Here is a 13,716-nt window from a genome sequence, read left to right as displayed (position 1 = left end):
TGGTGGAGGGTGGCTTGCTCTTCAGGGCCGGCTTGGATTTACTAGAGGATGCCTCTGGTTCCTTAGCCTTGGTCCACGTCAGTTGTACTGACACCTGGTCAGAACTTGCCGAGAACTTCCAGGCAGGTTCTTTTCCAGTCAACTTCATGGCAGCTAACAAAGCGCTCAAGTCATCGGGTATTTCCATGATGATTTGTCCAAAAAGTGAGTAGTGTTAATTAAGCAGTGATCAGTACGGGTACTTCAAACGCGAATAATAAGTGCTGTCCAAAGGATAGAATGCTTGGATTTTAAAACCGTCACTGCTTCTTACATCAGGCATATTAGGTTTGGATAATAGCAGAATGCATACATATCTATGTCATCTCTAGATCTTATACATGCAAGTGTTTCTTATATCTGAATACTTTAATGTCTTTACATGTCTTAACATAAACACAATCTTCTAAGTTAGTCACTCTTGGACAGTTGTCTCATTGGCAATCAAACCACATCTTATTTTCATATTCTCAATGAAATTTCACACCATTAGTTACCTGGATACTGTAAAGATACTGGCCGATTTTGTCCAGTTCCTTCTCTAAGGACCATAAATCCCACACTAACATGTAAAGTGAGTTTGGTGTGTAGAAACAATGATGGGTAGCTGCCACTGTAGGATCACCACTCATATCCCAGAGAGAAAACTTTATGGTTGGATAGTCCTGGTGCTATAAATAAACAACATTATTTACTCTTCGTTTGCCTTGCAAGTTTTAAAACAATAGGGAAGAATAAAGACAATTGAATTGAATTACCTAACACACTTAAAAAGATACGCTCTAAGTTTCTTAAGATCTAATTGATTGAATATGATTTTTTTTCATATTAATTATTTTCTTTTTGAAATTTAAAAAGAAATAGTTATTCATATATTTCTTTCAGTTGCAACTTTTTGAAAATCAATTGTTCAGTATTGATTAAATAGTCCACCTCTTGGCAGACAAACATCCCTACTTTCATTTTGTTTTTTAGGGTAAATTGTGATTATTGACTCATGACACAACAGAGAAAGTGAATGTTACTAAAACTTTGTAAAATAACATCGAAGCTTTATAATTATGAAGATTGAGCCACCTTCCAATTAGCTAAAATAAACAAAAATATAATTATGAAAACAGAGTCTATGGGAAAATGGTAAATCCTTGGTACTTACATGAATTAAACAATATATTTGACTGGTCATTTACTGTAATCTATTGATTTATTGACTTTAAACTAAAACTGCCATGCCTCAAGCAAATTTCCTTATACATTATTTTGGCATTCCAAACCTTGGTTCTTGAGCATACCTGATGAAGATTATTGCAGAAACAAGTATAGTAATCAAAGAAATCATACCACATGTTATTTTTTTATCTGATAATTTTAGCGTAAAAGTATTTTGAGATGACAGCTGTAATCTTATTTTATTTCATAATAAGTTTTTCTTAACACATAAAGTTGTGTTGGTGAGAAACAGGAAATAAACAATATTTATTTCAAGCCTAGTATATATGCTACCTTGAAGAGTTTTAATAACGTTCCCTTTGGTGGAAGTTCAATGTCATGTCTTTGTACACCTAGTAAATGGTGACTACCCAATGGCTGTCCTTTCAACAATCCAGCAAGAGTTGTCTTTCCTTTGTCCTTAAAAAATAGATAAGATTGTAATACACAAGAGCTTTTCTTTCAAATCATGCATGGTATACAGGAAAGGCAATTTCATTTTTTCTACACCAGACCACCACCAATAGTTGAGATTTCAAATTGCATTCCCTGGGTTCTCTGTTATTTAAGAATTGAATGCTTCTTTTTGTAAATTTATCGGGGTGTAAAAGCATTGACCGAAGTACATTTTGTATGAAGCGCTTCATTCTAAAAATGTACGCACGTTCAACGCTTTTACAATCCTATAAAGTTACAAAAAGAAGCATTCAATACTTATAATTACATTTTTTAGCTATGATCATGAAAACACGAATTTTATATATTTTATTATTTAATTCACCTGTGCACTTTATTGTTGGAGTACGTGTTATCATGAATGAAAAGTTGTATTGAGCAATGCAACTGCTTACGGAATAACACATGATGTGCATTTAGCCAATCAGAATAAAATATTATAATGAAACATACATCTAATGTAATTATTAAATGATATATGAAAATTGAAGGATAAATTACATAATTTATTTGTATCTTGTTTAACATAAAATGTTTTGCCTTTTTATTATTTGTTTCTGTGTGAATAATTCTCTCAGAGTCATCATTTAAAAAAAAGTAAAACCTTTCTTTCATTTCATGTAGAGTTAGGGTATTCACTTGGTTATCAAATTAGACTACAATGATAACTATCAAACTAGCCAACACTACTTTTCAGAAACTGTCAACCTAAAATTATACTATTTTCATTATTTTTTTTACCTTTTTCCCCAGAATGACAAGCTTCATTTTATAATACTTCTCAGATTGCCTCAGATCGTTCCTCAAACTTAATATCATTTGTTTTGATCTCTGTTGCTGATCTGTAAAATAAAACAAAATAATTGTCTCAAATATTTCTCTTTTAAAAAAGTTCAAGATAAATTGAAGGGTAATCAGTTTAAAACTTTTTATATGTTTAGGTGTATGTCTGATAAAATTTGTTATTTAAGCAGAGTAAAATTAAATAATATCAAGAGTTGTTCTTACTTAATAAATGTAACAAAAAATATTAATTTCAATTGCCCTGAGTTTTATATAAGATATATATTTAATACAATGAATGTCTAGTATAAAGTACGGATTTGACTTGACCATGTATTTCTCCTTTGTATCTCCTCTGGTTTTGTATAAATATGTAAATACTTTTGTCAGTAAAGTACCTGCTGAAAAAAATATGTGACAGGAATTGATTAAGGACAAACAGACACACAGATGGAAGAGGTAAACCAGTATACTCACTCATTTGTAGGGAGGTTATAATAAGGGGCGCATCCAGAGATTTTAAATAGGGGGTTCCCAACCTCCGACCAAAGGAGGAGGAGGAGGGAAGGGGGTGTTCTCATGATCATACACTTACTTACCTAATGTTCATTAGTTATAGTTTGTTGATGTGAAAAAAAAATAACAGAAGTGTTTCTGGTTTCTTGTTTTTTTATATACATAAGACCATTGGTTTTCCTGTTTGAATGGTTTAACACTAGTCATTTTTGAGCTCTGGAGGCCACTTCCTATATACAAGGTGATAAGACCTGTCGCTGGAATATGTCACCTTTTCAAGCTTGAAAATATGTGAATAGGTCAGGAAAACTATCAGAAATATTATAAGGTCAATAAAGTTTGTATAAGTTTGTCTTTCATCTGTCTTGGTGTTTCTGGCTGTGTTTTATATATCAATTTTCTCTCTTTGGTATTCCACTGTTATATTACACACCAAACAAAAATAAAACCAACAAAATTGGAAAAGGTAACATTTTTACCTATCCAATATATGAAAGGAGGGTATACACATTTTTAAAATCTAAATTGTATGAAAAGGGTGGGATAACAGAAACCCAGCGGAAACCCTATCAATTAAGTATTGAAATGCCCCACCCTTTCCCCCACCCTCAAGTTTTTGGGGCCCTTTATAGCTTGCTGTTCTGTGTGAGCCAAGGCTCAGTGTTGAAGACCATACTTTGACCTATAAAAACTAATTGTTTTTCTTTTACAAATTGAGACTTGGATGGAGAATTGTCTCATTGGAACTCATATGACATCTTTTTAAATCTATATAACATTCTTATTCCTGGATTGAATAAAACCATGTTTGACTGAGGTCATGACCTTATTATTGTACTTGGATCTTTTAGAGACTGCATGGTCTATAATGATATGGATGACTTAAACTATATAAAATCTTACCACAATCCATGTCAATCAGTTTCTTCATATCAGTAATGTTGACACCATCCATTTTAATTATACAGGTGACCTTCAATTTACCCAATTCCTTTGGTAATGACTTAATGGCAGGATTACTGTAAATAACATTATTATAAAGTGTTCAGAAATAAATGGAGAATGTGTACATGAGAAAATGATAATGTGTATGCATATAACTTTATAAAGGGACATAACTTGAGAACCGTACAAGTGACACAACCCAAACTCGACCTTGATCTGTGTTCTATGTTAATAAGCTGTTTCTAGACCCCCTTAACATAAAATTGTCCATATTTTGAGTTAGAGCTGATATTATTTTCTCTAATTTTGATATAATTTGTCCAAAAGAAGTATACATTTGTACCACACTGTTAAAATACTATTGAGAAGAGCCAATTTTTTTATTTCCTTTATTGTCTCAAACAATGCACTATAAAATGACTATGTTCTCTGACTGTATAAATCACTTTCTTCACATTAATTAATCTACTTACTGTGATATGTCTAAATGATGTAATGATACTAGATGTGAAACACTTGAATGAACTTGATTCAGGTTGTTATGGCTAAGGTCAAGGTCATGTAAACAATTTCCTAAGAAGGGTGGAAAAGAATAGTGATCTTCCTCTATATGTCTATCTTCTTTCTTTTTGTTTAATACCGCTGAAATTCTTCTACAAATATAATAAGCATATTTTGAGTCAAAATTTATAAGTTTTAAATTTCCATATAGAATGCCATTGCAGGAGAATATGTGATTTATAATTGTCCTAGGCCTACAATCTCCTCAGTGCAATTTATTCAGAAAGTCAACTTTAGTAGACACGACTTCTGATGGTTACACTTTTAACCATTTCAACACAAAAACAATACTGTCATTGGTGGCACTTAATATTTTCATGAACATGAATTGATAACACATTTGAGTGCCAAAGTATAACCCATCTTAGCACATTATATCTATACCGTTTAAAGCAAAAATAATACTGTAACTGTCAAGTTTAGTCACATTAAGTAATCTATATTTTCATTCTTAAAAACACAAAAATACATGTAGTTAACTAATAATTTTAAATATCAAGTACACACAATGTAAAAATGCCACATCAAGATCCCTTGCATAACTAGTGAAATTATTTAGCCTTAAGCTCACATACAGTTTCTTTCATGAAGTTGTAAATAAGCAATGCTTAAAAAGTCTCACAGTGGATTTATTGAATCAATTTTAAAAATATGATATCTGATACATTGTTTAAAGTTTAAAATGCATTTTACTTATGATTTTTCCTTATTTTGCATGAGGAAGATAAAACATTCTTTTCTTTTCATAGCAATAACTTATATTGTCCACATCACCAATTTGTCTATCAAATTGAAGTCTATGCATGTTAGCTTTTCAAGGGGATGTAAATTTGTTGATAAAAAACATTTTGTGTATGATACAATTCTGTAACTCATGCAAAAATGTGCAACATTGAATTATTTTTAATATACAACAATGAAAACACCACCAGTACCCTGTTAACTTAAACAAATAATTTCTAGAGGAAACAAATTCTCCAACAGTTTTTATACATCCATGGCTTTCAAGATTCAGATTTGAGCATTCATAATAAAGGTGAATCCCAAAGAAGTGCTATGGACCTGGGTAATTCAGATTTGAGCATTCATAATAAAGGTGAATCCCAAAGAAGTGAGCATTCCAAATAAAGGTGAATCCCAAAGAAGTGCTCTGGACCTGGGTAATTCAGATTTGAGAGTTCCAAATAAAGGTGAATCCCAAAGAAGTGCTCTGGACCTGGGTAATTCAGATTTGAGCGTTCCAAATAAAGGTGAATCCCAAAGAAGTCCTCTGGACCTGGGTAATTCAGATTTGAGCGTTCCAAATAAAGGTGAATCCCAAAGAAGTGCTCTGGACCTGGGTAATTCAGATTTGAGCGTTCCAAATAAAGGTGAATCCCAAAGAAGTGCTGTGGACCTGGGTAATTCAGATTTGAGCGTTCCAAATAAAGGTGAATCCCAAAGAAGTGCTGTGGACCTGGGTAATTCAGATTTGAGCGTTCCAAATAAAGGTGAATCCCAAAGAAGTGCTCTGGACCTGGGTAATTCAGATTTGAGCGTTCCAAATAAAGGTGAATCCCAAAGAAGTGCTCTGGACCTGGGTAATTCAGATTTGAGCGTTCCAAATAAAGGTGAATCCCAAAGAAGTGCTCTGGACCTGGGTAATTCAGATTTGAGCGTTCCAAATAAAGGTGAATCCCAAAGAAGTGCTCTGGACCTGGGTAATTCAGATTTGAGCGTTCCAAATAAAGGTGAATCCCAAAGAAGTGCTCTGGACCTGGGTAATTCAGATTTGAGCGTTCCAAATAAAGGTGAATCCCAAAGAAGTGCTCTGGACCTGGGTAATTCAGATTTGAGCGTTCCAAATAAAGGTGAATCCCAAAGAAGTGCTCTGGACCTGGGTAATTCAGATTTGAGCGTTCCAAATAAAGGTGAATCCCAAAGAAGTCCTCTGGACCTGGGTAATTCAGATTTGAGCGTTCCAAATAAAGGTGAATCCCAAAGAAGTGCTCTGGACCTGGGTAATTCAGATTTGAGCGTTCCAAATAAAGGTGAATCCCAAAGAAGTGCTCTGGACCTGGGTAATTCAGATTTGAGCGTTCCAAATAAAGGTGAATCCCAAAGAAGTGCTCTGGACCTGGGTAATTCAGATTTGAGCGTTCCAAATAAAGGTGAATCCCAAAGAAGTGCTCTGGACCTGGGTAATTCAGATTTGAGCGTTCCAAATAAAGGTGAATCCCAAAGAAGTGCTCTGGACCTGGGTAATTCAGATTTGAGCGTTCCAAATAAAGGTGAATCCCAAAGAAGTGCTCTGGACCTGGGTAATTTATATAGTGTTGTTTTTATTTGTTTGCAAGGAAATTAATATACAGTTCAAGTGAAATTTTACTACACTACCTGTCCCCAAACTTTTAAAGGAATGATTAAGTTCTCAAATGGTCTTCAAAAGTTCTGGTTTATCAACCCTAGTCTAAAATAATTTGTGTTATTTTATACTAGAATTGGTAATTATTATCAGCATGCTTGGTTACAAAACATGCTTTTACCAACTATTAGCATAAACAAAAAGAATGTTTGTCATTTATGATTGAATTTACATTAAGTCATGCAAAATTTTATACAAAAACTAATTCAATTGAAAAAAATACCAACTAATGCTCTCTCTTTTAAAATGATAGAAAAAGAAATATTTGTTTCAATTTATCATGTTTCAATCAACAAAAATTATAAAAAGAACAATGAAATGTAACCATAGAAACAGAAATGAAAACCATGCTTATGAACACTAACACAAAAATTGTTATTTGCACTTTCTGTTGTTATCAATCCAAGTATACCTGATACCCAAAGTTTGGTTTATAAAAATAAATAAAAAAAACATTTGTTGTACTAGCCTTTTCAATCACTTCCAATTTTTGAACTTTGTAATAAAATTAAGATGTAATACAAAATTTATATGTTAAAAAAATGTCACATGGAAATTTGAATAAGCTTTTACTCCTTGTTTTTAAAATTCCAATAGGGAACATACTTTATATTATTGTAATAAACCAATTTTTGAGACGTTTCAGCCATTTTTCTTCACAGCTTCATGGCTGACATAAATTGCTTTTAAGCTTTTACTTTCAACTTGGCAAAATAAAAATGGGAAAAATATGATTACCAGTAAAATAATTTTTTCGTTTGTAGATTTTTAAAGAAGAAAAGGTTTAATTTTCAATCTAACAGAGCTTAAACTAAAAATAAGGTAAAACAGAAAGTCAATCAATAAAATCATGCAAATCAATGTTAATGTTCTCAGGTCATTTTTTCCAAAGACATATAAGCTGCAAAAATTGTATGCTCTTGCAGCTAATTTCCTAATGCTTGTAGAGTAAAACTTTGGCTGGTTTGCTTGCTTTGTTTTTATAAACATTAGCTCAAGCATTGTAATTAATATTGATATCTGCAAACAATATAAACAGGCATTATTAAACAAGTATATATTATACATTAGAATTTGATTGAAAGTTATAACAATTACAATTGTCAATATACAAACAAAGCAAGCTAACCAAAGTTTGTACTGCTAATAATGGTTCTACTGTTTTACCTTAAAGATCATTCATTTAAAGTTGAGTTCAAATTGGTCTAGTGAATTGATGTGGAGAAGTTTTTTGTAGAAGTTTACAATGATGCAAGTCAACAAAACCAACACCTATTGATGACGATAACTCAGATGAGAAAGGAGGCAAAATCAAATATTATTATCACTGAAACCAAGATGTCTTAAGATATCTGTCCTACAAGAAAAATGTGTCCATAAGAAATGATGCCCCACTCACACTATCCTTTTCTATTTCAGTGGACCATGAAATTTGGGTGAAAACTTAATTCATCAAAAACTATCTTGACCATACTCTAACCAAAAACTTTAACCTAAAGCAGAACAGACGGATGGATGGACAGACAGATAAACAAACCAAAGGAAGAAAGAACAGACACACAGACTGAAAAACATAATACCCCCATGTGTAGCATAAAAACATAAAACCATGTAAAAGTTTCATAAGTTACAGGAAAAAAAAATTTATGACAGATTTACAACTGAATAAATGTATAGCTTGACTACTGTGTAAATTAAGCACATAATGCATTATTTTGACCTGAGAACTTTTGTTTTAAATAATAAAGATAGAAATGTGTGACTTACTCATTATTAAACAGAAAGTGTTTCAAAGTCAAACTGCAATATAACATACTTACTCATAAAACATACTAGAAAACAAATGCTTTTTAAAATACATAGCTTCTATGAAAAGATGGACTGAATATATACCCATATCCAAAAAGGCATGCATTGCTTGTGAAATAATTCTATAATGAACACAATGCCTTGTTTAACTACCAACATTCAATGGCCATCTAAATTAAGCCTTATAAATGAATATGATAAATTAATTAAATGGTCCCATAAATCATAACAATGTAAATGATTGAAGGCAAGATGAGACAATGAGAATGGTCAATAAGTGAGGTATAAAAAAGACCTGGACTATAAAAAAACAAGGTCCAGTGTATAAGCAACTCTAATCTGATATAAATTGTATGGGCAATAACAAATTACAAAATTATTTTACAAATGTTCATAGATTTTGCACCATTGAAAGTATGCCATGAGATTCGTTAAAAATTATATACTTGTAATTAAAAAAGAGATAGTTTCAATCTAATTAAAATTAGTTCTACCCACTTTCTCATGGTTGGTTATATGTCACACCCACAAGGCAACATATAAACATTGGGAGAGATCCGTTTGCGCCAAAAATGCGTCCTTTTGCGCCACAACTTTTTTTTTCAAATCCTACGTTTGCGCCACATGTTTTAAAATTAGATGGTTTCATTTGCGCCAAAAATAAAACATACGATTGCGCCAGTTAAAAGAAAATTACTTCCTTACTCCTTTATTCGGACTTGGAACCGGTAGTGCAACACCTTTTCTGAAACATATGTTTTTATTACTGCTGCTGCATGAGTACTTCCCAATTTAATGTATGTAGTAGCTTTTAACTTCTTTTTATTGTCCAAAAACACAAACATTGAAGGATGAAATCCATAAAATAGTTAATAATAGTTCATAATAATAATAAAGCCCATACGCATGGTGGGAACAAAGCTCTGTGTCATCAACATTTGTGGCTAAATCATAAAGAGCAAAACTTCTATTTTCTATATTGGCATATCTTTGTGAAGCAAAGCAATACATTTTATTCTCTCTCTCTGTACATTGACTGTCTAATGCTGCTTAAGTCATTTAATTCTCTTCAGAAACTTGTCTTTATGGTGAAATATCTCCTAACATGTGATACCTTTTGGGCAAAAATAAGAATACATATATAGTAATCATTAATATTTATGATAGATATATGTACAGGTAAATTGGCGCAAATGAGTTCCGAATTTTGGCGCAATTGATACATTTTGAAAATTAAATTTGGCGCAAATGATACCCCTGAAAAACAGTAATTGGCGCAAAAGGACTGCTGCCTAAACATTATAACGCAATATATGAGGAGCAAGTGTGAAAAACTAATTTATGATTTGGATACTTTTTACAATGTTCAGCTATTGGTTCTAAATAATTGTGATAAATCCAGTTAAATAGACAAATTTAAAAAATACCATGGAATAGTAACTACCTATTAGTAGGTTTTGGTCCTAAACAATTATGTGCTAATTCCATTAAATATAGTTGTGAGCACTCCCAATGGTCTGGATCTGGTAGTCTGGATATCTTATTGTAGCTAGCATAAAGCTCAACTAAACAACCTGTAAAAATAAACAATACCTTTAGAAATTAGAGCCGCTCTCTCTAAAATCATTTGTTCTGTCTTTTCTATTACACACTTATTAAACAAATACCATTTGTCAGGTTTTTTTATCTAAACATTTTCAAAGGCTATAAAATTTTTCAAGTGACAGTCTGAGCTAGAATTTCAAATATTTGTCAAAATGGCTTGGGTGGCTAAATGTTCTATTTTTTTAAACTTCTGCAAAAGACTTCTGAGTCAAATAGCAAACAATTTAGATCTTCTATTTTTTCTTTAAAATATATCAAAATCTCCAAATCACAAATTGGTTAAAATCAAGTGATTCTTATACTTCTGAAATATCAAAGGAAAATTGGGGGTCTTTGACCTTATTTTCAGGAAAAATCTCCAAACCACAAATTGTCCTGTAAAATTCAGAATAAGTATCTCCCCTTGATTCTAAATATATAATTTTGATAACACTTAGTGACACTTAGTTTTTTCATAGTTAATTTTAAAGTTTTAGATGATTGGATGAAATTATTGGATGATACATGGAAAACTATTTTTTCACCATAAAAGTATTTTTGCAACATGTTCAGAAAAGATTCTTATAAAAACACACCCTTCTCTGATGAATCTATGATTACAAAGATTTACTTAGATTTACAAATTCATTGCCTTGTCTTCTGACAATCTGTTGACCGCTAATATATTTTTCACATTTAAATACATTCTGTAACATATAATTAGCATTACCTAATTTGACAACACTTTCGTTAATTTCCTCGAGTTTGTTATTATTCAAGCGTAACGTTCTCAATGTGCCACACCAATACTGTTCCAGACTGACAGGACATCTATCTAACTCATTATGGGAAAGATTTAACATAGCCTGTAAATCAATTGAATTACACATTATTATTAATTAACTACACTGTTATTGGACTTAATATGATGAAAACTGCCTATGCAATATAATGTGTAAACTCGGCCAATATAGATTTTTTTCTGTATTGGCCGAGTTGACACAAGTGCAGGATTTCGGAACGTCTCTAGATTTTACATCGAAAGTCACGATAAACACAAACTGAAAGTAAACAGTTGTTTTGAAGACGCAGTTGTCATTTCAACATGCTGAAGATGTCAGTAGGGCATACATTTCAGGCGAAAGACGGTCACATTCATTTAAAAAGTATTTTGAAAGCAGACGATAGAACTATTTCAGGTATGGGGAACGAGGAGATTATCACAAAGTTCATTTCTTGCCGACCTCATAATTTCACGATAATTTGTACACATCGATTTTAAATAAGTTCATGTATACACATGCAATGGCAGTACCTTTCCAATTACTATTTATGTGTTGCGTCTAAATTTAAGTTGTAACACTTTATAGTGACTGAAAAGGGTAGAAAAATTCATCAGATGAGAAAATGCTGAAGACACCTGGAAACAGCACCAGATCATTATGTAGTGCACATAATAAAAAGAAACAAACTGAGATTTGGATAGTTCCACTTCAAGGTAAAAATATTTATCTCTTTTGAAATGAAATTAAAACAAGAATGTGTCCCCAGTACACGAATGCCCCACTCGCACTATTATTTTCTATGTTCAGTGAATTTGGGATAAACCCTCTAATTTGGCATTAAAATTTAAAAGATCATATCATAGGGAACATGTATACTAAGTTTGAAGTCGATTGGACTTCAACTTCATCAAAAACTACCTTGACCAAAAACTTTAACCTGATGCGGGACAGACGGACGAACGAACGGACGGACGAACGAACGAACGGACGAACGGACGCACAGACCAGAAAACATAATGCCCCTCTACTATCGTAGGTGGGGCATAAAAATATTGTAACACTGTAGTTAATTAATAAAGTTACTATTACGTGTATTTCTGTATTTGCCTTGTTATTGGTCCTCGGCCAGCTGTATTGTTCTTTGGCTTCGCCTCAGGCGAATACAGCAAGCCTTGGACCAATAACAAGGCCAATACAGAAATACTTACGTAATAATATCATAATATTATTTTGTAAACTCAGTTACATATGTACAGAAACTTGTTTAACAAGAATGTGTCCCAAGTACACAGATGCCCCATCTGCACTATCATTTTCTATGTTCAGTGGACCGTGAAAATGGGATAAAAACTTGGCATTAAAATTAGAAAGATCATATCATAGGGAACATATTTACTAAGTTTTAAATTGATTGGACTTCAACTTCATCAAAAACTACCTTGACCAAAGACTTTAACCTGAAGTGGGACAGATGAAAGAACGAATGAATGAACAGACAAACAAACAGACAGACAGACTAATGAACGATAGGACTGATGAACGGACAAACAGACCAGAAAACATATTGCCCATCAATGTGGCATAAAAATATAAAGAAATAATTCTTTTTTTTTTCTTTAATTCTTTGTGTATAATGTCTCTAATACTTTTTTTTTGATATGACAGTTATTTTTTTTCCTAGAAAAAATATCAAACATAATGTCTGAATTTTAAGCCATTAACATCATAAATAAGAAGTGTGTTGGTTCAGATTTTTGTTTTTGTGTATATCTTTGTTGACGTCAGTAGAGGAAAGATACTTCCACATTTTTAGGTTGATTCTTTCCATAAAATTTCAGTATGCCTTTTGGAAAATTCAAATATCATGTCAAATTTTTTATACATGGGGGTACCAGTCTACTGTGTTTTACACTAGTTTTGACTTACCATATTACAGTCCCAAGCATTAGGAAAGGATACCAGTCTATTATGACTCACATCAAGGGTAGATAATCCAGAACATTTCCTGATATACTCGTGTGGTAACATTTCTAACTTGTTCTGGGATACATTCAGGTAGTGTAAATTTGGACACTGAACAAAACTTGAACCATCTAAAGTGAGAAAAAAAACATATTTATAGGTCTAATATTCATATAAAAAGCAAATATATAGATATATTCTGCATATATATCGTCCTGAATATGCATGAAATATCTGCCACTGGACGTTAAGCAAACATAAATCAATCAATCTGCAAGTATAATTATAAGCCGATGAATACCTGTCAACTTTGAGGTCTTCATTTTTTGTTTGGGTTCTGGAATCTCGTCATCCATGGTCATTTTCTGTGTGAGCAAAAAGAATTTCACACTATATTGTGGATATCTTTATTTTCATAGGTACCTGTAAATTACGTAGATTGAAGGAAAATCATAATTTCGTGGAACATTGTTTTCATGGATTTGGCAAATTTTCCATAGAAGTGTACAGAAATTCATATCTTGTTGAACAATCCAATTTCAAATATGTGATATGAGACTCTATGTTTTTTGTCAGGTAGTAATGATAATAACCAAACATTTTCCAATGTTAAGTTTTCTTCACTAGATATCTAAAGTTTTAATGAGAGATGTGCTACATGTG

General features: G+C 32.2%; 1 protein-coding gene across 14 annotated transcripts in view; it reads right to left on the bottom strand.

Annotated features, from left to right (window-relative positions):
- Window positions 1-13,716, bottom strand: part of LOC139518741 (leucine-rich repeat serine/threonine-protein kinase 1-like) — a 59,283-nt gene that overhangs the window by 16,954 nt on the left and 28,613 nt on the right. For 7 of the 14 annotated variants that reach the window (XM_071310287.1, XM_071310290.1, XM_071310288.1 and 4 more), the window contains exons 8-16: window positions 13,018-13,184; window positions 11,037-11,172; window positions 10,167-10,296; window positions 8,681-8,713; window positions 4,422-4,601; window positions 3,907-4,022; window positions 2,446-2,546; window positions 1,543-1,668; window positions 537-710 (exon numbers count right to left, since the gene is read on the bottom strand). In XM_071310287.1, the coding sequence (XP_071166388.1) occupies window positions 537-710; window positions 1,543-1,668; window positions 2,446-2,546; window positions 3,907-4,022; window positions 4,422-4,601; window positions 8,681-8,713; window positions 10,167-10,296; window positions 11,037-11,172; window positions 13,018-13,184 (1,163 nt within the window). The remainder of the gene's footprint in view (window positions 1-536; window positions 711-1,542; window positions 1,669-2,445; window positions 2,547-3,906; window positions 4,023-4,421; window positions 4,602-8,680; window positions 8,714-10,166; window positions 10,297-11,036; window positions 11,173-13,017; window positions 13,185-13,716) is intronic. The other 7 variants (XM_071310292.1, XM_071310294.1, XM_071310293.1 and 4 more) reach the window with 1 other exon arrangement.

This window comes from Mytilus edulis, chromosome 4 (genome assembly GCF_963676685.1).
Source record: "Mytilus edulis chromosome 4, xbMytEdul2.2, whole genome shotgun sequence".
NCBI lineage: Eukaryota > Metazoa > Mollusca > Bivalvia > Mytilida > Mytilidae > Mytilus > Mytilus edulis.
The sequence above is the reverse complement of the archived record's forward strand: the minus strand, read 5'-3'. Positions and strand labels throughout refer to the sequence as shown.